General features: G+C 36.0%; 1 protein-coding gene across 1 annotated transcript in view; it reads right to left on the bottom strand.

The window, feature by feature from the left end:
• The window catches only part of LAMA2 (laminin subunit alpha 2), a 448,946-nt gene that overhangs the window by 135,244 nt on the left and 286,513 nt on the right, over positions 1-27,189 (bottom strand). The window contains exons 30-32 of the mRNA XM_029224020.1: positions 23,173-23,259; positions 19,148-19,341; positions 1,475-1,617 (exon numbers count right to left, since the gene is read on the bottom strand). Of these exons, the coding sequence (XP_029079853.1) occupies positions 1,475-1,617; positions 19,148-19,341; positions 23,173-23,259 (424 nt within the window). The remainder of the gene's footprint in view (positions 1-1,474; positions 1,618-19,147; positions 19,342-23,172; positions 23,260-27,189) is intronic.

Below are 27,189 nucleotides of genomic sequence, written 5' to 3'. Positions count from 1 at the left end.
ACTCCTTTCCTACTTCTTGGAGTTTCTGTAAAATCTATGTATGATAATTCACATAAGACTTTAGTCAATTGTCTAGCACAGAGATACTCATCAATAAATGTTATTCTTGTTATCATTATGATTGGTTTCTTCTTCTGGTAAATAAGGATAATAATACTTACTTTGAAGGCTGTGGTCTAAATTAAAGAATATATTCCCTAGAAGAATGTCCACCAGTGCCTAGTGAATAAATCTTAGGTTTCTTCCTCCAGTCTTCACCAATAATTCTCTGCCTATTGAAATTGTTTCTATCCTTCAAGTTCTAACACAAATTACACTTTCATTAATGATGTATTCCCTGGTTACTCTGGATCTTATCTATTGCTCCAGTCTTTGAACTCTATTGTATGTCAAATGTCTATAAAGCACGTGGTAATTATGTATTTTTGCTAATTGTTTAACTATTTTTAAACCACATAGACTCTAAGCTTCCTAAGGGTAGTGACTGCATTATAGGGGTCATGAAACCCCTGGGGAACCAAGTGCAATATTGGGGCTTTCCAGAGTTTCTTAATAAATATCCAGTAATTGACTGATAGTGTATAAGGAGTCACTTTTCATCTTTTTTTTATTCAGGTGAAACAACTCCAATTTCCTTAACATTTCCTCTTTATCCCATTAACTACTGAAAGCTTTAACGATGTCTTAGAACAGTGTTTCTCTTACAACAAAATTAGTTCTTGTTGAAGTACTTTCAAAAATCTCCTCATTCTCTAGTACAAAATTTTCACCTTGTGTTTTCATTTTGACAGTAAACTTAAATGTTAATGTAAGCATTTCTGGAACCCAGGCTGGGCACCTGAGAGATGCACTTGATCTTAGCACCTACATTTGCATGCCTGTTTGATCATATGGCAGATTGAGCACATAAATCACTTGTCAAGTGATGCCAAATGTCATTTCAGGACCCCTCACAAAGGGTTCTCTAGTTCAAATTGTAGAAAGGTAGGAGAACCGAGTTACCACATGTCACATGCTGATGAAAGAACCTATGTGGAAGTAGTCAGTGTGATATTCTTGTTGCAAGTAGCAATTTGCTTTCAGCAAAAATCATCTGTTATTTTATATTAATGTTTTTAATTTGAATTTTGTTGTTTTTTAGGCTTTTGTAAAGATTAATTTGTTTTGATTTTATAGAGCTATTAAGTATAAGGAGTTCATATCTGATTTTATGTTTGCACATATTTAAGGAACATAATAAAATTGATTTAGGCCAAACACTGGGGGTACATGAGCCTCTTTTTCCATAAGAGCAATCAGTAAATTATAGTTCTCAAGTTTGAAAAACACTGGTTTAGAAAGTCTTTGAATTTCCCTAATGGCTGCCTGCCTTGATTTGGGACAAAGGGAAAAGCATTTACCAATTACGGCAATTACCCCTTTGGAAGCTTCTGTCATTTTTTCCCTGGCTCTTGCTGTTACTGCTCCAACCTACCTTGAGTTCCTGAGTCATATTTTCAAGACCATACAGAATTTTATAAGGAGCGGGCAGTGGGCCAGTGAGGTTGATGCTCGTGGCCATCTGTTCCAGGTGAGCCAAGTCACCGAGAAGAAGGCCGGTGCATTCATCTCCACAAACTGTGAAAGGGAAACAGCAAAGAATATTTACTTCTGCTAAGCATCCCAGGCAGATGTGCAAAGATTTCAGCTATGAAATGTTTTATGGCCTAAGTATTATCCTGTGAAAGATGATGTTTCTCATCTCAGATAATTAATGCTTTCAAATGGATGACGGTTGATAAAAGATGAAAAGAACGACAAAAGAGCAGACATTCCTGTTGCCCAGAACCTGAAATAGGGATGATGATATAAACTGAGGAACCAAAGAGGACGAGCAAATGGATTTTGAGGGTAAACGAGTGTACTGCCTAAGTACTAAAGGAGAGGTAAAACATGGACTATAACATTATAAATGCCCCAGAGAGTCGCACATGAACAATCTAGAGGAAATCTGTAATTGGCAATAAAATATGCTTTGGAATCTAAAAATGTATACATTGCCCCATTAGATTGCAATGTGGAGTGTCTATAGCAATTAGGTCTCTACGTGCTTCAGGTATTACATATTCAAAAACTGTATGACTCTTTAGCTTGACATCTATTGAGAAGAATATTTTTAAAAGTCAAAAGAACTCTTCTTTTTACAATTTTTTTGTCATGATGAAATGTATTTATTTATTACTTACTTGTTCACTTACTTATGCATTTGCCAGCACATTATCACTCATGATTAGATGCAGTCCCACAAATTCCTACTTTGATGATTAACCTAATCCTGTTTTGTGGATAAATAATTGCCAAAAGCCAGGAAAACTTTATTCTTGAAGTAGCCAAGAGTGCTAGTGTTCTACCTATATTTTTTCAATGATTAGAAAGGGGGACTATTCAAATTTAGTGGTGGTGGAAGGGGGTTGGACGGTAGTAGGGTGGTGGAGAGAAACAATGGTTTCTTCACCATTATCACTTGAATCTCATAAATAGTAAAATTTCTAAAATTAAAAGATATTGATTCTTTTGGAGGCTTTATAAAATATACCTATTCAGTTTGGATTTTTAGTTCAAAATTTTTTTTCCACTCTTTGCATCAGAGTAATGAGATGTAGCTCTCCATGCCAAGAAGCACGTGCTACCATATTTATGATATGCGTTCGTGCATAGTTACAATTTCTAGCTTACGTTCTGCAGATAGAGGTATAAAAACTATACACATGTTAGAAGAGAGGAAAATATATAACATGAAAAATACTGACACTTGGAGCAGCTTTGGATCATGCCCCAAACTGGCAAGAATTCAATTAGTTCTCTAAACAGGACTCCCCTGAGCTGCCTAATGGAGAGAAAACCATTAACTGAAGCTTGTAAACAAAGAGAAGTAGTACAGAGAGTGATTCTGTGATGGGACAGCAGTTAGAGGTGAGTTACAATATCCCTTCACAGGGATTAAACTGCCCCAGCAGGGCTTTTAATAAATCAGCTCCTTGCAGGTGACACCTGTAAGTGTTGAGTGTCACCTGCAGGGGCGCTGTAAGCTCCTGATGCCTTGCAAGCTGAGTGAACAAAGAGGCTTTGGGAGCTGGAGGTGGAATCTGAAACTAGAGCTGGATCTCTTCCTCTTCTAGCCAGAACGAAAGAGAATTTGCTCTGCATGGAAACTAAGTAAAAGGAAAAGAATGCTGTGGCTTCAAACCCTCAGTTCAATGCAAGTGCTTGAGAAGCTTCAACAGACCTCTTGACATGAAGTAATTGTAGAAAACACAGCCTGGAACACAATTAGGTACCAAATTGACTATGTCTAAACACCAAGACCCTGTCTGATTCTCACACTTGAGTGGGTTTCAGAATCATCTGAGGGCTTTCTTAAATCACAGGAGGCTGGGCCATACCCCTAGCAGTTCTGATTCAAGAGGTGATCGAATCACCTGGTTTCTGATTCTCTGACTGATCATGTGCTTTTCCAACAAACTCCCAGGTGAACACTAATACTCTGGTCTGAGCACCACACTTTGAATAACTACTAGATCAACAGCAATGGCATGACCTGGGAGCTTGTTAGAAATACATAATCTTGGGCTCTATCCTAGATCTAGTGAAACAGAATCTGTGTTTCAGAAAGATTCCCATGTGACCTATGCATGTTCATGTTTGAAAAGCACTACTGTAAGTCACTGGTTCTCCATCTTGGCTGCATACAAATCATGGCGATTTACAAAATACAGGTATCTAGGTGTTTCCCCTACACACCTCCAGAGAATCTGATTTGATGGGTCTGTGGTGAGGCCCAGGCAACAGTATATTTAAGAGATTCCAGATGATCCTATCATATAGCCAGAGTTTAGAACCACTGGGCCAGAAAACAAACTTTAGGGATGCTCTATCCTAAAGGGAGCAAGGATTTGGAAGAGGTCATTTTACTTGCTGTCTCCTCTGCCGAGAACACTTCTTTCTTCATCTTCACCCATGTGACTCCTGGAGATCTAGGTCAAGTGCTCAAGTGTTACTTCCTCGGAGGAGAAGGCCCTGATGACTCTGAAATTACTGTCCCCACCAACCACTACTGTATTCCCTTTGTCTTTTTATCTTAACACTCATGCACATATAGGCTATCTTTTCATTTTATGTGCTTATATATTGGTTCTCTCTCCTCAGAGAGGGACCTTAATCAACTTTGGTCACAGTGCCTAAGAAAGTGTCTTGCACATAGTAAATAATCAATAAATATTTGCTTACTACTATCTTTGTGAAAGGAGAGCAAAAAATATTTTGGAGAAGATCAGGGAGTTACAAGGAGAGGATTGAGAGAAGAATAGAGAGAGGGAGAGAAAGAGACAGAGAAATAGGGATAAAAATATTGGCCAAATAGGAAATGTCTGAACGTGAGGACACTATACATGATATGAAATGAGGAACAGAATAGTATAAAAACTATAGTTTTTATAGTTATAAAACTATAAAACATAGTATAAAGATGGCCAGAGAGGGAAAATTGTCTTGTGATTGGAGAGGCAGAAACTGACTCATGTCAAGGAGATGATCGCTATGATAGCTGCATGAGGTAATATTGACACAGGAAAGGTATTGGAATGGAGGAATGGAGGGGAAGAAAAGATATACAAAACGTTAATAAAATAAATGACACAGTTGGGTTACTGGCCAGATAAAGATGATGCTCATTTCTGGGGAGGATGAAGGGTTAAAAGTGTTTACCATTTCTTTGCCGCTCCTCCCGTTAAGAGGTGGAGTCTATTCCCCCGCACATCCCCCTTTGAATCGGGGTTGGCTTTATGACAAACTCTGACCATCAGAATGCTTCAGAGGGACACTGAGCCTTAGCTTCAAGGAGTTTCGCAGTTTCTGCTTCCACACTTCTGGAATCCTGCTGCCTTGTGAAAAATCCCAGGCTAGCCTTCTTGAGGAAGAGAGGCAACATGAGCAACAGAAAGGTAGATCCAACCATTCTAGCCGAGGTCCTTCCATGTGAATAAGGCCATCTAGGAACCCACCCCACCGCATGATAACAAAAGAAGTATCCAAGGGGACCCTGTTCAAATTGCCAACCTACAGAATAGTGAGGATATATATAGTTGCTGTATATACTCAACAACTATTAAATTTTGGAGTAGTAGCAATAGATAACTGATAAACTTTGTCAAGTTTCGCATGTGTGATTTAGAATGTGAATTCAGCTTAGAGACTTCAAGTTGCAATTCATAGGTTAAAAAGTATTAACAACAGTTCTTAACTTTATTAAAAGTTAAGAAGAATGTGAAGGTTCCTTTCCCACTGAATCCAAGTTCATCACTACTTTAAAAGTTCCATTCAAAGCACTGTGCTCTTTTTTCACTTTCAAGATCTTGAAAGATGCTTGATAATATGACATCTCACTATGCTTTTTAGGGTAGTGTACGTTTCAGAAATACTTTGCTAGCTCTTTCTCTAATTTATCTATAATTCATAACCTACCCATTTCTAAGAGGAATTGAGTCAGCTCATTGATAATGGTATGGCTAGAGGCTCCTTACTGATGGTTCCAGAAATTTTCAGGGAAATGTTTTCTCAGTATTCTCAGTTTTCACTTCAGACAAGCAGAAATCAGGGACTGGAATGCAGAACTAGATCTGATTTACTGTAATACACTACAGAGTAAATTGGTGAGCTAAATTGATGCCAAGAGGCATGATGGATACGGATTTTTCTGTCATTTATTCTACCTCCTGCCCATCTGTTTTGGTTCCTCATCTTCAGTTGTTGAAATGAAAATGTACTTAATTGCTCTTTCAATTAAGAGCATTTCATAAAATTCCATTTTATGTCTCTGTGTCCAAAGGTCTATTATTATCCCATGTCTTATGGTCTCCGTATCTGCTTTTGGGGGAACAAAGTACAAGCACATTTCCATAGATGAAAGGTAAGTTTTATAGTATGCTCCAAGTAATACACTAACATCTGTCCAAATGGGTCAGAAAGACTTATGAATGCGACAGCCATGGGATTTTTTCAAAGCTTCTGTACAAGTCTAGTTCATGCAGTTATAAGATAAACACATGGGGAAGTGTGCCCTTTACATAATGGTTTGCTATTTTATCCTGACACAAAATATTTAACTTACACCACAAGCTACTTTTATTTGTCCTCAAAAAGTCTGAAATGTCTGGCAACAAACACTGGAAATGGGATGCAAATTAAAACCACGTTTAATTCACTATGATAGGGAAGATCTGAAGAGTGTATAGAGACAAGGAATATTCACATTATGTAAACAATTGTTCTTTGATAAGGGTGCAGTAACTGCTCAGTGTAAATTAACACCTATCTTATAATCAAGACCCCCAAGGAACCTCTCCAAACCATTCTCCTATTCAGCAATAGAGATAAGGTTATAAAATGAGATTCTGCCTGAAATGCATGGGAGCAAAAGCAAATATTTCGAGACTATGATTATATTTTACATGACTAAATGTTTTTGAGGCTTTGCTTATAAAAGTGTCAGGATAAATTTGTGTCTAATACTAGCAAATGCAATACTCCATTCAGGTTGTTATAGCTGGGCACATGTAAGGGGCAAATCATGCAGCTGATATTACAGATCTTTCCGTTAGCAATTAGTACAAAACACTGCATTTCTACCAGAGTCCCCCATGCATAATAACTACTGGCTTACCGTCACAAAAAATTCACACACTGTATCCAAACCAAAGAAGCCAAAGCTGAAATGAGTGCATTGCATGTTTTTAAAAAGGCCAAACCTATTAACCAATTTTAGGTAAAGATACATAAACTGTCTGGCTCTAATCAAAAAGGGATAAAATGAGTAAATATACATTTCTAACAAAAGATAAAATTTGTGTGTTAATGTGTATGTTTTAATTTAATTCTTGTACATTAAGGCCATTGATAATTCCTTGGGTATGGATTGTATATTTCTCTTTCCTCTTTCTTCTTCAAGAAGAAAGTTTTAGATTAGCATTTATTTAAGGCTTATTAAAATGGATTCAGTTATTTCATATTATTTATAGATAAATATCTTCTAAAATAAAAATGTGGTTTCAGACCCATTAAAAAGGCTTTTTTTTTTTTTTTTTTTTTTGCCTGTTAGTTCTTTGAATAGAGGGAAAGACTTTCTGTCGGTTTAGGATGAGGCTGATAAATTTAATCATGTACCAAGTAGTTGTGATATATATATACATATATAAACATTAAATAAAATTATGTATATAAATATATATTAAAAATAAGTTTGATATGGTTCAAGTATGGTATAGCTCTTCAAAAAACAAATGGAAGCTTTGAAAGTATTATAAGTAATAATGGGACAGTAGCTTTTATCTATACAATATTCACTACATTGAAGACAATATGTTGTGTCTTGCCTTCATTATCTCATCTAATGTTTACAGCAATTCTATGAGATAAGTACTATTAATATCCTAATTTTAAAGATGAGAAAAAGAGTTACAATCATAGTGTTTATAAATCTATAAATAATGTATTTGAAGAACTTTAAGAGAAAACAAAAATGTAAGGTCACCATAAAAGGGATTTTCAGTGACTTGAAAAGCCAAGAATTATTAAAAAAAAAAACCCAGAATTTAGCCTAACCTAAGTATCTCATCAAAAACTGTTTCACTCAATGACCAGCAAGCTACACTGCTGGACATCCTATGCCAAACAACTAGCAAGACAGGAACACAACCCCACCCATTAGCAGAGAGGCTGCCTAAAATCATAATAATTTTATAATTTTATGATTTTATTAATTTCATAATTAATAATCATAATCACAGACACCCAAAAAAACACAAGACATGGACCTGCCCACCAGAAAGACAAGATCCAGCCTCATCCACCAGAACACAGGCACTATTCCCCTCCATGAGGAAGCCTACACAGCCCACTGAACCAACCTTACCCACTGGGGGAAGACACCAAAAACAACGGGAACTAAGAACCTGCAGCCTGCAAAAAGGAGACCTCAAACACAGTTAAGATAAGCAAAATGAGAAGACAGAAAAACACACAGCAGATGAAGGAGCAAGATAAAAACCCACCAGACCTAACAAATGAAGAGGAAATAGGCAGTCTACCTGAAAAAGAATTCAGAATAAGGACATTAAAGATGATCCAAACTCTTGCAAATAGAATAGAGAAAATGCAAGAAACATTTAACAAGGACCTAGAAGAAATAAAGAGGAAACAAGCAACGATGAACAACACAATAAATGAAATTAAAAATACTCTAGAAGGGATCAATAGCAGAATAACTGAGGCAGAAGAATGGATAAGTGACCTGGAAGATAAAATAGTGGAAATAAATACTGCAGAGGAGAATAAAGAAAAAAGAATGAAAAGAACTGAGGACAGCCTCAGAGACCTCTGGGACAACATTAAATTCACCAACATTCGAATTATAGGGGTCCCAGAAGAAGAAGAGAAAAAGAAAGGGACTGAGAAAATATTTGAAGAGATTACAGTTGAAAACTTCCCTAATATGGGAAAGGAAATAGTTAATCAAGTCCAGGAAGCACAGAGAGTCCCATAAAGGATAAATCCAAGGAGAAACACGCCAAGACACATATTAATCAAACTCTCAAAAATTAAATACAAAGAAAACATATTAAAAGCAGCAAGGGAAAAGCAACAAATAACACACAAGGGAATCCCCATAAGGTTAACAGCTGATCTTTCAGCAGAAACTCTGCAAGCCAGAAGGGACTGGCAGGACATATTTAAAGTGATGAAGGAGGAAAACCTACAACCAAGATTACTCTACCCAGCAAGGATCTCATTCAGATTTGATGGAGAAATTAAAACCTTTACAGACAAGCAAAAGCTGAGAGAGTTCAGCACCACCAAACCAGTTTTACAACAAATGCTAAAGGAACTTCTCTAGGCAAGAAACACAAGAGAAGGAAAAGACCTACAATAACAAACCCAAAACAGTTAAGAAAATGGGAATAGGAACATACATATCAACAATTACCTTAAATGTAAATGGATTAAATACTCACACCAAAAGACACAGACTGGCTAAATGGATACAAAAACAAGACCCATATATATGCTGTCTACAAGAGACCCACTTCAGACCTAGGGACACATAACAGACTGAAAGTGAGGGAATGGAAAAAGATATTCCATGCAAATGGAAATCAAAAGAAAGCTGGAGTAGCAATTCTCATGTCAGACAAAATAGACTTTAAAATAAAGACGACTAGAAGAGACAAAGAAGGACAATACATAATGATCAAGGGATCGATCCAAGAAGAAGATACAACAATTGTAAATATTTATGCACCCAACATAGGAGCACTTCTATACATAAGGTAAATACTAACAGCCATAAAAGGGGAAATCAACAGTAACACATTCATAGTAAGGGACTTTAACACCCCACTTTCACCAATGGACAGCTCATCCAAAATGAAAATAAATAAGGAAACACAAGCTTTAAATGATACATTAAACAAGACGGACTTAATTGATATTTATAGGACATTCCATCCAAACACAACAGAATACACATTTTTTTCAAGTGCTCAAAGAACATTCTCCAGGATACATCATACCTTGGGTCACAAATCAAGCCTTGGTAAATTTAAGAAAGCTGAAATTGTATCAAGTAACTTTTCCGACCACAATGCTATGACACTAGATATCAATTACAGGAAAATACCTGCAAAAAATACAAACACATGGAGGCTAAACAATACACTACTTATTAACGAAGTGATCACTGAAGAAATCAAAGAAGAAATCAAAAAATACCTAGAAACAAATGACAATGGAGACACGATGACCCCAAACCTATGGGATGCAGCAAAAGCAGTTCTAAGAGGGAAGTTTATAGCAATACAATCCTACCTTAAGAAACAGGAAACATCTCAAATAAACAACCTAACCTTGCACCTAAAGCAATTAGAGAAAGAAGAACAAAAAATCCCCAAAATTAGCAGAAGGAAAGAAATCATAAAGATCAGATCAGAAATAAATGAAAAAGAAATGAAGGAAACAATAGCAAAGATCAATAAAACTAAAAGCTGGTTCTTTGAGAAGATAAAATTGATAAACCATTATCCAGACTCATCAAGAAAAAAAGGGAGAAGACTCAAATCAACAGAATTAGAAATGAAAAAGGAGAAGTCACAACTGACAGTGCAGAAATACAAAAGATCATGAGAAATTACTAAAAGCAACTCTATGTCAATAAAATGGACAACCTGGAAGAAAGGGACAAATTCTTAGAAATGCACAACCTGCCAAGACTGAATCAGGAAGAAATAGAAAATATGAACAAACCAATCACAAGCACTGAAATTGAAACTGTGATTAAAAATCTTCCAACAAACAAAACCCCAAGACCAGACGGCTTCACAGGCGAATTCTATCAAACATTTAGAGAAGAGCTAACACCTATCCTTCTCAAACTCTTCCAAAATATAACAGAGGGAAGAACACTCCCAAACTCATTCTCCGAGGCCACCATCACCCTGATACCAAAACCAGACAAGGATGTCACAAAGAAAGAAAACTACAGGCCAATATCACTGATGAACATAGATGCAAAAATCCTCAACAAAATACTAGCAAACAGAATCTAACAGCACATTAAAAGGATCATACACCATGATCAAGTGGGGTTTATTTCAGGAATGCAAGGATTCCTCAATATAAGCAAATCAATCAACGTGATACACCATATTAACAAATTGAAGGAGAAAAACCATATGATCATCTGAAAAGATGCAGAGAAAGCTTTCGACAAAATTCAACACCCATTTATGATAAAAACCCTGCAGAAAGTAGGCACAGAGGGAACTTTCTTCAACATAATAAAGGCCATATATGACAAACCCACAGCCAACATCATCCTCAATGGTGAAAAACTGAAACCATTTCCACTAAGATCAGGAACAAGACAAAGTTGGCCACTCTCACCACTCTTATTCAACATAGTTTTGGAAGTTTTAGCCACAGCAATCACAGAAGAAAAGGAAATAAAAGGAATCTGAATCAGAAGAGAAGAAGTAAAGCTGTCACTGTTCGCAGATGCTACCAGAAAACTACTAGAGCTAATCAATGAACTTGGTAAAGTAGCAGGATACATAATTAATGCACAGAAATCTCTGGCATTCCTATACACTAATGATGAAAAATCTGAAAGTGAAATCAAGAAAACACTCTCATTTACCACTGCAACAAAAAGAATAAAATATCTAGGAATAAACCTACCTAAGGACACAAAAGACCTGTATGCAGAAAATTATAAGACACTGATGAAAGAAATTAAAGATGTTACAAATAGATGGAGAGATATACCATGTTCTTGGATTGGAAGAATCAACATTGTGAAAATGACTCTAATACCCAAAGCAATCTACTGATTCAATGCAATCCCTATCAAACTACCACTGGCATTTTTTACAGAACTAGAAGAAAACATTTCACAATTTGTATGGAGACACAAAAGACTCCGAATAGCCAAAGCAATCTTGAGAACGAAAAACGGAGCTGGAGGAATCAGGCTCCCTGACTTTAGACTACACTACAAAGCTACAGTAATCAAGACAGTATGGTCCTGGCACAAAAACAGAAAGATAGATCAATGGAACAGGATAGAAAGCCCAGAGATAAACCCACGCACATATGGTCACCTTATCTTTGATAAAGGAGGCAGGAATGTACAGTGGAGAAAGGAGAGCCTCTTCAATAAGTGGTGCTGGGAAAACTGGACAGGTACATGTAAGAGTATGAGATTAGACCACTCCCTAACACCACACACAAAAATAAGCTCAAAATGGATTAAAGACCTAAGTGTAAGGCTAGAAATTATCAAACTCTTAGAGGAAAACATAGGCAGAACACTCTATGACATTAATCACAGCAACATTCTTTTTTACCCGCCTCCTAGAGAAATGGAAATAAAAACAAAAATAAACAAATGGGACCTAATGAAACCTAAAAGCTTTTGCACAGCAAAGGAAACCATAAACACGACCAAAGACAGAATGGGAGAAAATAGTTGCAAATGAAGCAACTGACAAAGGATTATCTCCAAAACATAGAAGCAACTCATGCAGCTCAATAACAAAAAACAAATAACCCAATCCAAAAATGGGCAGAAGACCTAAATAGACATTTCTCCAAAGAAGATATACAGATTGCCAACAAACACATGAAAGAATGCTCAACATCATTAATCATTAGAGAAACGCAAATCAGAACTACAATGAGATATCATCTCACAGCAGTCAGAATGGCCATCATCAAAAAATCTAGAAACAATAAATGCTGGAGAGGGTGTGGAGAAAAGGGAACACTCTTGCACTGCTGGTGGGAATGTGAATTGGTACAGCCACTATGGAGAACAGTATGGAGGTTCCTTAAAAAACTACAAATAGAACTACCATATGACCCAGCAATCCCACTACCGGGCATATATCCTGAGAAAACCATAATTCAAAAAGAGTCATGTACCAAAATGTTCATTGCAGCTCTATTTACAATAGCCAGGAGATGGAAGCAACCTAAGTGTCCATCATCGGATGAATGGATAAAGAAGATGTGGCACATATATACAATGGAATATTAGTCATAAAAAGAAACGAAATTTATTTGTAGTGAGGTGGATGGACCTAGAGTCTGTCATACAGAGTGAAGTAAGTCAGAAAGCGAAAGACAAATACCGTATGCTAACACATATATATGGAGGGAGGGAGAGGCAAGAGGGAAGAGATATGGGAACATATGTATATCTATACCTGATTCACTTTGTTATAAAGCAACAAGTAACACACCATCGTAAAGCAATTATACTCCAATAAAGGTGTAATAAAAAAATTTATGAATTTAGTCTTAATCATATCTATGTGTAAAAATTTTACTGTTATAATTTGCCTCTTATTTTTCTAGTCAGTTCTTAACTTCAATTTGGAATGGAAATACACTTGTCTAAATAGATTTGGCTCAATAAAATTACGCTGTTCAGAATTTCGAATTTAAGAAATAAAAATGTTAAAATATTAAAATTAAATAAGCATTAAAATAATCTTCCTTATTACTGGTGTAACCGAGGGTAATCACAAGTTAGAGTCATTAAACTATAACTTTCTGAATCAATAATAAACTGTAACCTGCCTAAATTGAAAACAAAAACAAAAACAAAAACTGAGGAGCGGCACAAAGCATCATGCTTTTGAAAAAGCTGATCAAATAATAACCATGATGATAAGAACAGCTAAAATTTATTGAACATCTATTATGCTTAGACACCACCTAATGTACATAGGACTTTATTTCCACTTTATGGATAATAAAATGAGGTTTAGCAAAGTTAGCTAATCGAATTCACACAACTTTTATGTGGCCAGCCAGAATTCAAAGCTTCTATCGCCCCTTCACTATAGCATGTTTCCTTGCATTAGGAGATGGTCTGTTTCAAGGATACCACCGAATAGAAGATGATTAGACTACCTCATTTATAAGACTTCCAACTTTAAGATGATGTGATCTACTTTTCTTCAAGGTTAATAAACTCCCTGGATTCTGCAGAGTGCAAATTGCAATCAAGTAGAGTTTACTCTCAAAATAAAGCCTGACTGAAAAGAAAAGAAATAGTGATCAGCCTCTTCTACACAACAGTTCAACAGCACAAGTCCTTAATCTATTAATGGAACGGCTTTCTCAATGTGATATACAAACGACTGAGACTGATGGCCAATAAGAAAATTGCCTGGAATCAGAGTGCTAGTTGCTGTTCTACAGCATTGCTAGCCTGGACCAAAGCCGAGAACGTTGCCAACAAGAAACTCAAAGCACCTTTCACTAACAAAATAGATGTGAAAAAGGTGTGAGGAGGGTGAACAGAAGTTACTTTTATAGCTATCCTGATGCCTGGATTTGAACAACATGCCCCAGTTTAGAGTTGTAGAAAACTATAATAGCCATACTGGGCTTTGAATAGGAACTAGTACTTGGGGATTAAATGGGGACAGAGAGGATGGTGTTTAAAAGGTTAGGATGGGGCTTCCCTGGTGGCGCAGTGGTTGAGAGTCCGCCTGCCGATGCAGGGGACACGGGTTCGTGCCCCGGTCTGGGAAGATCCCACATGCTGAGGAGCGGCTGGGCCTGTGAGCCATGGCCGCTGAGCCTGCGCGTCCGGAGCCTGCGCTCCGCAATGGGAGAGGCCACAACAGTGAGAGGCCCGCGTACCGCAAAAACAAAAACAAACAAACAACAAAAAAAAGGTTAGGATGGAGTGTGATCACATGTCCAACAGAGCCTCACTCATTAAATAGCAAATGGAGGTCAACTGATGTTTTTCATCATCTTTTATTATAGAAAGTCCCATTTTCTTTATAGTAATCAACCACATTCCACTATTTTGTTCCTGCTCTCATATATAGGGGACAATAACTGCCATTAGAAATCATCTTTGATTATAAGAGTACTGCAGGGTTCTAGTGATAATACGTAAGGGCCTCTGCATTACTATGATAGATTCTTGTTGGCAACTGGCTATTGAAAACAATTATCTATATAAAACAGATAACTAACAAGGACCTACTGTATAGCACAGGGAACTATACTCAATATTTTGTAATAACCTATAAGGGAAAAAAAATCTGAAAAAAATATACATATATAAAATGGAATCACTGTGCTGTATACCTGAAACTAACAAGACACTGTAAATCAACTAGGGTTCAATAAAATTAAAAAATTAAAAATAAAAACAACAATCTAGACTGTGTCTCTGCAGGTCAGTATCAAGTCAGGGTAAAACTTCAAACCTTGGGTTTTATCAAGTGTCTAGGAAGTGCACATTTTACAGAGTTAGTGCATTACCACATTTAGGTTACAGGTAAAAAAAACAGTTTATGATTGATTTTGCAACATTAGCAAGAAAAGCATCTTCTAAAATGTTATATTTTAGATAAATTGTGACTATAAATAATAAAGCTGATATATACCTAATATTTCATATGCTTTGAATAAAAATAGAAAGCATCAATATGATATTTATAAAATGATATTTCAGGCACTCTTTACAGAATGACATCCTGCCAACAGCTACTAATTTTAAATTCTGTTCTTTAGGAGAATAATATATTTTACTACACCACTCATAATCTATTTTAAACATTGTACAAATTGTTCAGTGTTAATTACTAGTCTGTAGAAAATAGGACATGAAAAAATCCAAGTTTTGTGCTTCCCAATACAAAACTTTACTATTAAATAAATAATGCTTTTCTTGCCGAGTCTCAGATTTCAGAAAGGCAGGTGGTTGTTCTCACTTTATAAAATGACGTGTAAATTATGAATGAGGGTTGAAAGAAGAAGTTGGATTTGTATTAACCTAACTTAGTAAGAAGTCCTGATTTGGGAAATCCAATAAAATATCTACTCAGAACTCATCAACATCTGTAAAGAAAGAATGCATTGCAGAGCTCTCTCCAATTATCCCCACAAGAAAAAAATGAAAAGGCTTTGGAGGAAATCTGAGCACCCAGTTAGTGTGTCTTCTCATCTGCACAGAGGACAGGACCCCACTTGACCACCTCTGATGAATAAGAATCTATCATAACTACCATAACGTTTTTTTGGTTTTTTTGGCCGCACCATGTGACGCATGGGATCTCAGTTCCCCGACCAGGGATTGAACCTGGGCCACAGCAGTGAAAGCTCTGAATCCTAACCACTAGACCACCAGGGAACTCCTGATAACTACCATAATGTTTTAAAACTCAGAGGAAAGAGTCTTAATGGTTAGCAGAGGGGAAAAAAAAATGTATGTACCTACTGACATTATACACATTAAAATTTTTTCATTTTTTTAAGCCCATTTAACCTTTCTTCTTCATAGAGGTAAGATGGGCTCTAAGCCCAGAAGAAGTAAATGAATTAAGAACTGAAATAATTAATGTTGAATATATTGGGAAAACCATGTTTTCTTTTTGTTCCTTGCATTAACAGTCAGCATAGAGGTTAAGAAAGTAAGATTTTCAAGACAGATCTAGGTTCCAATCACTCTGTTGAAAAGTCAGGGTGAACCTTGGAAAGGTGCCTTAAATCACCTAAATTCAGTTTTATTTATTTATTTATTTAAAATGTAAAAATTTTTGTTGGGGTATAGTTGATTTCAGTTTTTTGTTTTTTTTTTAAATCACACTGTGGACATAATAATGTATGGGGACGTGGCAAGAATGAAAAGAACAGCATATAAAGTGCTTAACATCATTTCTGACACATGGAAGGCTCTCAACACGGGTGAACCTTTAAAGAATTACTACTGTGATGAATCCTGTGTGGCGGAAGGGGCCGTAGGGGATGCCTGGGATTGAAAGCAGATACGTTGGTCAGGTGTGCCCAGGCACTGAGTTGGTTTGGCGGGGTTGATAACGTTGGTTCTTTGAATTTGGCTAACTATGAGAGACTCTTGTATCTAAATATTTCCTACTAAAGGCACAGACTATTCGTGTAAATTCTTCATGATAGTAATGGAATGCCCATGTATAAAAAGCCTGTGTCCTGCAAGAAACTCACTATTTTGGATCCAATAAAACCCTAGCTTGCTCTCTGGCAATTGTCCGTGGCAGCTATTAGTTTCTTTTAGAAATGTAGGTGGTCAAGAAAAGTTCCTTCATGCTTTCTGCATTTTCTCTGTGTCCTCTACAGCACAATTTAAAATTATTTGTTAAATAAATTAAGAGCATAAACTAACTATACAGGGAGACTCTTTCCACCAATATGCAGCTCACCTGAGATACTGCAATGATCATGCCAACGTCATTTATCCTACATTTTTGGGGGGTATACATATCCATGATGTAGGCCATATTAAATTGTGTTTTCTAGAGAATGAACCAAAGAGAGAAGAATTAACTGTACAATACATGCTCTAGGCTCCAAAGAAGCTTTTCTCAGAAGACATTTCTCTTACTATATAAATATTCTCTTGCCAGAACCAGGCTACTTTCATCCACTCCCACTCACGGGCATTATAAAATTCTACTATAGGCACACGTGACAAAACAGGCCCTGCAGATCAAATGTGCTGGGTCAATCCATTCTTTGGTTTCTTGCTCTAAGTTAGCTTAAGGATATAGAAAGATAGAAGGAAAAGAAGAAGTAAAACTGTCACTGTTTGCAGATGACATGATGCTATATATAGAAAACCCTAAAGGCACTGCCCCAAAACTATTTGAACTCATCATTGAATTCAGTAAAGTGGTAGGACACAAAATTAATATACAGAAATCTATCGTATTTTTATATACTAACAACAAACTATCAGAAAAAGAAATTAAGAAAACAATCCCACTTACAATTGCATCAAAAAGAATAAAATACCTAGGTATAAATCTAACTAAGGAGGTAAAAGACCTATACTTGTAAAACTGTAAGACACTGGTTAAAGAAATTAAAGACAACACAAACAAATGGAAGGATATACCGTGCTTACGGATTGGAAGAGTATTGTTTAAATGACCATGCTTCCTAAAGCAATCTACAGATTTGATCCAATCTCTATCAGAATACAATGGTATTTTCCACAGAACTAGAACAAATGATTCTAAAATTTGTATGGAAAAACAAAATACATGAAAGATCCAAAACAATCTTGAGTAAAAAGAGCAGAGCTGGAGGAATCAGGCTCCTTGACTTCAGACCCTACTACAAAGCTAGTTATCAAAACGGTATGGTACTGGCACAAAAATACACATACAGATTAACGGAACAAGGTAGAAAGCAAAGAAACCAACAAATTCGTAGAAAAAGAGATCAGATTTTTCTGATCTCACCTCTAGAAAATTAATTACTTTAAAGTTCAAGGTCCGTTAGATTAGCATTTAGGTTAGGAATATCTATATATTACTTAGTTAAATATTTCCATATTAATAATTTAGTTTTAATAATATTAAAACTAGTTGGATTACATTGGAAGTCCATTTCAATTATCATTAAAATATGCCATTTTACTTGAGAAGAGTGAATATGTATACACCAATAACTGAATACGATAACATAAATGTATATTACATATTACACTTCATCTCTCCCCTCCCATCAACCTTGACACTTACTTTTATTTTAAATGCAATACACTTTCATCAAAGATTGTTGAAATACATAGAAAAAAAGTTTAAAAAGTTATATTCCCAAACATACCCAGTCTTTACCTTTTGGCATATCTAAAAAGCCAGCCTTAGCTTTTGAGGTAACTCATCAAACTAGAGCACAAACAAAAATTCTAGTTAAAATGTTAAGCTTTAGACACACATAAGATGTTAAAACCAGAAATACTGGCATGTGTAAATGCATTAAAATAAATAAATATTGAAATAAAAGACACTTAAATAATTTCCATTTCTATTTGTTAGAAAGAATTAAGACCACTAATGTAAATTCCCTCAAGGAAAAGAATACCATAATATAACTGTCTTCTCTAAATTTATAAATAACTGTTTTAGATTAGAATTTATATAAGATCCAAGAAATCTATTTAACTACTGATATTCGATGTATGTTCAGTATGGCATTACTGAATCCAGAAGCAGTTATTAAAACAAAACAAAACATATGAGTAAAAACACTTGAGTTCATTGTCACTGCTTCCAGGTTCTGTAGGGCAAGAGAAAGTTACGAAGCAGGATGCCCATGGATTTCTGTAAAAACTCGGAAAAGAAAAGTCAGTTGTAATTCAAGCCTTACAGTTTCTGTCCAACTGATTACAAATTCAGGAGGATTCTAAAAATATTTAATAAACCCAGACCTTTAATCTGTCACAAAGGCAATGTCAACTTTAGGTAAAACTGCAAACTCTGAGATGGGCAAAATAAAATAAAATCTGCCTCCAGGAGCTTTGCTGTAGGTCTTCAATGAACTGACTAAAGCATGCTGAGGATTTTCTCAGCTGTTCTTGGCTCAGCAGGATGGAGACAAAAACAGCAGGCAAACAGAAGAAGGTGGATAGATAGTGTCAGAGAGAATGAAGAGTAACACTAGCTATTGCAGAATAAGAAAAAAAAAAAGTCAGTCTTTCCCATTGGAAATGAGATAGAAATGGAACCAAGGCCCCCAGAACTAATAGCTAAGTTAGTATACGTACAAACACACTCCATGCCCTCGCGCGCATGCCAGTGTTTGCAGCCGTCACACTTCTGCCCCGTGGCTCCGGGTCGGCACGTGCAGATCCCTGTGACAGGGTCACAGGGGACGGGCAGTGAGCCATGGGGGTCACACTCACATTCTTGGCAGGAGCCTCCGGGGCTGCTTGGGCTGCCGGTATAGCCAGGGGCACACCTGAATTTAAACAGTGACAAAGCAAAGGAGATTAATAGTTAAGTCATGTCTCGAAATTGTTGTTGTGTGTGTGTGTATTGTTTGAATGAAACAAAATTGATACCAGAAGTCAAGAGATCAGGGGTTAGCAAACTTTTCCTGTAAAGAACCAGACTGTAAATATTTTAGGCTTTGCAGGCCAAGAGGCAAAATCAAACTCGTGCAGTGAAAGAAATTTTCAAACACTGTTGGTTGATGGAATTCAAAACATAATAATAGAATATAAATTGTTTTATAATAATAATCTACTAATGGAAAACCAAACTAATAATGAGAAGAATGGAATTCTTGTTGAGGTATCAAATTTACTTAACTAGAGCTCAAATTTACTTAACTAGGGCTCAAATTTATTGCTCTCTGTCATCAAAGTTTGCCCATAACCGCCATTCCCAGCTTGAGTGCCATACAGGATTAGGCAATGGGCCAAATCTTGTGGTCCATACTCTGCCCACTACTGCTCTAGATCATAAACTTTTTTTTGAAGCTTTCATTTTTAAATTAGAAATGAATAAAATTTTCTATTTACTCCTGGGCTTTCCTAGAAGCACGCATTTTAGAGATCAAAATGACCAAGGAATTCAACCCATTAATTTTACTAATGAGCAAAAAGAAGCAAGTGGCGATAAACTACTACATTTTCTATTTAATTCGACTGGTCTTTCCTTTCTACCACATCTTCCTCAAGATGGATTTTTCATTGTGTATCTCTGGAAGTGGGGTAATGTTATGCCAATAAAATACGTAACACCGACTTGAGAAATTAGAAAGGAAATCCAACTGGATGAAGCCAAATTGCCATCCACTCTCTTCTACCCGTCTGTGCAACCATTCATCTAAGTATATATCACTGTCGGTTATGTTACTGGAAGTCTGACAACTTTACAAGATGCTGGCAAAACCATACGCTCTGGTTTACCCAGAATGGTCCCAGTTTGCCTGTTGTCCTGGCTTAAGTATTAAAAACATATTCTGTCTTTCCCTAGAGTATCCTGGATTGGAAATTAAATTATACACATAGTCAGCCTAAATATAATCAACAGTAAGAATTTTTGTTCAAGAGGAAAATATGGGAGGAAGCTGAGAGACAATAGGAAATTGAAGGCAAAAGTTGTAAACACTAGCCAGATAATCCTGGACCATCTTTAGTGGCCTGGGATTGTAGAAATTTGCAGGCTGATTGTGAAAGTTAGTTTATCCCATGCTGGTTAGAAAAAGCAAAGCAAGAAGAAAATGATCTGTAACGTTAGGTTTTTATACACTTATGGTTTTAATATTTTATTTCCAATGTACTATTACAAATGCTCAATAAAAGTATCATTTAAATAAGCCCACTTAAATTGTTTCTTAACATTTTCAGGTGAAAGAATTCAATTCTAAGCAGGTTCAGAATGATTATATGTTCAAAGAGTTTTAGTTACAAGAGTAATGAAGACAAAGCATGGGTAGGTGTTTCTACAATACAGTGACACTCAAGACATTTAAGCAGTTTTAGACCAGAGCTGATGAGTTTGGGCAGGTCATAAGGTGATTTAAATGATTTAAGAAGCTCTCAGAAGTGAAACAAATTTATTTGGAAGGTTACAATAAAAATTTAAGCAAGACCTTTAGGATTAATTTAGCTGAATAAAAGCAATTTTTCAGGGAAATATAACCTGATCATTTATGTGTTAGAGATGATGAATGTGGAGCTGTAACAACATTTGAGATCTGCAAAAACAATTCAAGCCATTCCCATTTGATAGTGTATGACCCTGCTCATCTCTATGCTATATAAACTGTCACCTCTTATTGATTAAACATTTATGGATGTTAAAAAAGTAATTTTTCTATAATCACTCTGCCTTATGACAATAATTGTCATTTCAGTGTACCCTTCCAGTCTTTTCTATATACACGCTTTTATAGATAGTGGAAACTCCAATTTACAGATGTAGCTATAGTATCAAACATTTTTTCATAAATTATGGCAGATAATCCCCTTGGCATCCAGGGATGTTTTAGTCATCATCCTACTGGTCTTTACAAGGGCATGAAATGAATATTAGCCTAAGCATGAACACTAAAGCACACTGGCTGACATTAAAATATACATATTCAAATGATGTATATATCTCCACAACAAATGGAAATGTTTTTGGATTTCGTACTGCTTTTAGTTACCTAATTGTTACAAATCTCTGTTGGCATGGAAATTGTGAATGTACTGTTTTATATATATATATATATATATATATATATATATATATATATATGCAAGTAGTGGATATTGTGTTTAAAGTTACCACATACAGAATTATTTAGAAATATATTTTGCAAACTTATAGAAACAGAATTGGAATTTATAAAACATGTTTAATTATTTAGTTACCTATTCATTTCCATTATTAACACAACCATTGCTGGTTATATTAAAAGACGATTCTTAAATTGATGATGATAATATTGGTTTATATTTGCAAAGAGATTCGTAATTTAAGGAAGTGCTCCTAGAAGAATCCAGCAAAGGAGTGGGTGAAGCAGGAAATGGAAAAGAAAGAACCCAGGCAATGGTGTGATTCCAGGTGAGGTCCCAGTCTTAGCCTAAGTCCATGGAAAGCTCTGGAGCATAAATAGCATCTCAAGATTTGTTCAGCTTTCGGGCAAAGGAGCTGGACTTTTGTACTCCCACACTAGCAAGTCATTAGATCTGGGCCACTGGAGGAAGGCGTGGGGGGTAAATTCTCAGGCTTTTTTGCCTCTCCTATGGGAGAGGAGACCTCTATGTAGGTACTCAGGCAGGGTATGCTCTATTTACCTGATCTTCATAATGTCAGTGGAAAGTAGGTAGAGTATCAGCTATTCTGATGTTATAAAAGAGAAAAATGAGACCCAGCAGTTTGTGGAGCTCAGCTATGTCCATGGCTCTTTATAGAACTTTATACTGTTATCAATTACACTAAAATTATCATGTGTGTTTAATGTTAATAGTTAATATCAGTTGCTCTCCATTACCTTAGAAAGAATAAAAACCTACTGAAAATAGTGGTGATAAGCTTGAGTATCCAAGATACTGATCTTATAGAAAGTATGCATCCAGAAAAATATAAATTACAACCTTCCTAGACAGTCAGTCTGGAATTCTGTTTCTTAACTTACCATTTGTATTACATGGTAGCATTCAATTTAATAACTACATACATGCATTATCAGAATTTGTAAAAAATATGGTGAGCGGAGGCATTTAAATACTATTGTTTGCGTGTTGAAAAGGAGAACCAAATAACACTTTAACGTTTGGTGGTTTTAATTAAGAATTCCTGATACCATTTATATTCTGAATTACGTGTATACTTGCTGATGTAGTGCCAGAGTACCCAGAACAGTGATGTGCATGCAGTCAGTGCTAGCCAACAACTTCCAGTGAATTAAAATGAGAATTATGTGTGGCCAGCTTTTTATTACTGTTAACTACAGATAAGCTTTTGGAAATCATTTATTTGTTCTTGTAAAATGCTCCCTCCCTCTGTCTCTCTCTCCCTCTCTAATCTATGTTGGAGTATATACATATATATATGCTAAAATATAAATTAGATAATTGTGAAATAATTAGGAATCTTAGAAAAAGTCTAAATAGATGGAAGTAAACAACTTTCTTTGGATAAAGTCTAAAGATATAAAAATACTTTTGAAAGCACATAAGCTACTAGAGGATATGAATATAATGACATAAAAATAATAATACTTTTCTACTATGATCTTTTATTATATGATCTCTATGCATCATTGCTCTAAATGTATCATGACTGTTCCTACCGTTCGCAGTACTGGCCTTCGTATTCTCGAGGGCAAGCTGTGCAGCGGTAATCATCCAGGCCTTCCGTGACACAAGAAGGGCTGAAACTGAATCAGAAAAGAAAGATTGCAAAAAATCTTTGACTTATTTATTTTATAAATTTAAGCAATTCTATCTATTAACTAGATGATTGGAACTATTTTTTGATGGTTAGAAATGGCATATTTATAAATATAAGTTTCTATTCAAGGGTAGGCTATCACAACTAAGTACTACTAATAATAGTCAGCAAATAAAGATGGTTGTTTTTTGATGAATTAACAATGCATCTCACCGACCATGTTAAAACTTTGAAATTTTAATAATTATGTGACAACCAGGAAAATATTAAACACCCAGAGAAAGTGTACTATTTTTCATGAATCAGAAGAAAAACATGATGAGAATTCCTGCATATTTGTCAGATAGTAGAATAAGTATTATTGAATATCTTTCAGGTTAAAAAAATGGGGACATAAAAGCTACATAATTTTTTTTTCTAAAAAGCCCAAATTGCCACTGGCATTTCAATGCATGACGTGTGAATAGATGTTTCACTTAAAATAAAAGAGCGCCTTTTCTAATTTATATACAGATTTCAAGCTACATTTTACTTTAAACACAAAATAATGTGATCTAGAGTGAGGAAAGAAGAATGGAAATCTTTCTGCATGAAAATGAATAAGCTTTTCTGACAATTTTATAATCTCTTCTAGTAAGTAGGTCTCATATAACATGCCCTGTTTTCACTACAACACTGACAGACCACGGCCAGTCAGCCCTTCTCCAGGATTCTTGATCACCTTACACCACAAAAGAAATACTAGACAAGAACTGAAAACTAAACTATGCTAAAACGTAGTTTTGTATTGTTACAAACTTCTCTCAAATACAAGTAGCGCTTCATTCCCACTGGACAAAATGCATGGTACACTGGAAATTTAGGAAGAAAAGACACATGTATTCGTTGCAAAATGGTAATGCTGCAAACACCATTTTCCTTTTTGTTGGTCTGCAAAAGCAGTTGATGCTGAAAAAGCAATAAAGTATATAGACCAGAGCTGCAACTCCTATTGGTCAGGTGCCATTAGGACACTATTTCAATTTTCTGTCTAATACATTAAATCAATAGTACATGAATGAGTAATAAACTCTAACCTTTGCAAAATATGTGAACAAATTGATCAACTACTCACAACATCATTATTCAACAAATTATTTTTTCTGCCTTCACAAAAATAGACCCACAAATACATAATTGACACATTCTTGCAAGCTTCTAGCTCTTTTAACTCAGCTTGATGCTGAGTTCATCTGCGCGCGCACACACACATGCACACACAAACTCATATACATATATAGGCACTTGGAAACAGATTTTTAGACATTCAAGGGAAATTCTACAGAGCCAACATAATTAAATTATATTCCTTTATAGTAACATATCTGTCTCAATTACTATGCAGGAATGTTATAATTCTCCTTGGATAGTAGATATAAATTTTTTTGAATTATGACATTATGGTGGACTAAACTTTTTCCTTACATCATATATAAGGACTTATGAAAGAGGAAGTAGGAATTACACCTTACTTGAGGTTAGAGTTTATTCTTTATGCTCGCAAATCCCTCATCTCCTCTCAATTTTCATACTGTCTGCAGGACCACTCAGAAATCCGACCGTTTTTCCTCTTGTAGGCCATCTTTTACATTCCCTTAGATTTGTTAATTCCAAGGTTGCTTCAACAGAATTTCTGAGATTTAGAGTCTGCTGCTCTGTGTCATCCCCTGTGGAGTCTACTGAAATGAATTAGCTTCTGGGATCCCACTCCCTTATCCCAGTTCACTGATTGTTCCTTTTCAGTCTCCTTTGCTGGACCTACATCATGTCCTTGACCCCTTAATATGCTTCACAGTTCAGTCTTTAGGTTTCTCCTATCCTGTCCTTTCTCCCCTAAATGATCTCATTCAGTATTAAAAGGCTCTAAATATTGCATCTATCCTAACAGATCTAAAACTGAGCTCCTGTCCTCCAAAAAATACCGCTAACCATTCTATCATTTTCCCTGTCTCTGTCAATGGCCATACTTTGCTTACTTTGCTTCCGTTTGCTCTGCCATAAACCACAGAGTCACCTTTGTCTCCTTTCTCTCACATTCCACAGGTATTCTATCTGCAAATGCTGCTGGTGTTACCATAATTAATTCATTGCATTATCCTGTTCTAAGCCACCTCTTGCCATTGGCAGATTTTTAGCCTTCAGGACATTTAGTTACTAACTGGAGCTTCCCTGACTCCACCTCCTGTCACCCTTCCCCTGTCCCCATTCGCTCTGCTCCAGCTGCCCTGGATCCTTGCTGTCTACTATGTGTGGCCTGTCTCCAGGCCAGTGCACTTACTTTTTCCTCTGGCTGGTCTGCTCTTCCTCCAGGTAGTCAGGTGACTCTCTCCATTACTTCATTCAAGGCTCTGAACAAGCCTCACCTGCTTGTTTGTGAAGCTCTTCATCAAGCACCCTAACTAAAAGGGTACCCCATTCACTCCAAATTCACTGAGGCTGCTCTATTTTTTCCTGGTGGCACTTTCGCTATCTGATATTACATTATATATCTATTTGTGTTTTCTCAGCTTTATTAAAGTGTAACTGGCAAAAAAAATTGTAATATATTTAAAGTGTACACGTGATGATTTGATATACGTGTATGGTGTGAAAGCATTCCCACCATCTAGATAATTAACAAATCTATCACTTCATATATTTACCTTTCTTTGTGTGAGAATTCACAAGTTCTACTCTCCTAGTAAGTATCCATTATACAATAATGTATTATCAACTGTGGTCACTATGTTATGTATTAGATCCTTAGACCTTATTCATTTTATAACTGAAAGTTTGCACCCTTTTACCACCCTCTCCCAATTTCTCCCGTTCCCTGCTCCCTGGCAACTACCGTTGTACACTGTTTCCATGAGCTTGTTCGTTTTTAGATTACACCCATATGTGAAACCATGCAGCTTTTTCTTTGTCTGGCAAAAACTGCTGAACACATTTGGAGAAGAAAAACTCTGAGAAACTCAAACTTGGCCTCATTGTAGAAGGGAGGAGAGGGCACTGAGCCTGGAAAGAGGGGTCAGATTGCAGAGAGTTTCTAATACTCTGCTAAAATATCTGAGCTTTCCTTGGTAGGCAGTGGAAAACCCTTGAGGGTATGTGAGCAATGCTGTACTGTCACAATGGTTAAAAGTTTATTGTATTTGTTTTGGTAAGAGATATTGGAGACTTGAACTAATATGTGGGTGAGTTAGTAATCACTTACTCACCATCCTCCATCTATGAAGAGGGATATCTCAGCCTCCTCCATCTATGCTTCAGAATCTTTTTTTCTTATCTCAGGGAGAAGTGCTTCTCTTCTCATCATACATAGGTCTTTACTTTGTTAATGAATGTTCCAAACTTTATGTGATGACCTTAGGGGGTCATGAAATCACTTTAGTGGGTTTTGACTAAAGTTTCTTCTAACAATACAAGAAAATAAAATTGAATAAAAGTTACAGTATATATTATATATGTATAGCTAGCTAGCTAGATATCCACACACACATTTTTTGTGTTCTAGCTTATGATTAAAAAAAGGTTTTCTTACAGTGGTTGCAATCAATAAAGTTTGAAAGCCACTGAACTAGCCACTTTGATTTCATACTTCTTACAGTGTCCTTTGTATAAAAATATACTTAAATTACATAACTCATATAAAACAAAAGTGAAACAAATATGAAAACACTTTTTTGTTGATCCTGCTAATCAATCAAGGTAGTACTATTTCTTTCCCTTCTTCACATTTCTTAGAGCTGTACACTCACACCCATGTGACCTAATTGCTTCCACTATTGATTGCCAAAATTCATCAGGGACCTGCACAGTTAATTGCCATGTACTTAGTCTCCCTTGGGAGAGCAGCATCCAATGCTCATTCTCTGCTGCTCTTTTCTCTCACTGT

This window comes from Monodon monoceros, unplaced genomic scaffold (assembly GCF_005190385.1).
Source record: "Monodon monoceros isolate NGI ecotype Baffin Bay Population unplaced genomic scaffold, NGI_Narwhal_1 Super_Scaffold_15, whole genome shotgun sequence".
NCBI lineage: Eukaryota > Metazoa > Chordata > Mammalia > Artiodactyla > Monodontidae > Monodon > Monodon monoceros.
The sequence above is the reverse complement of the archived record's forward strand: the minus strand, read 5'-3'. Positions and strand labels throughout refer to the sequence as shown.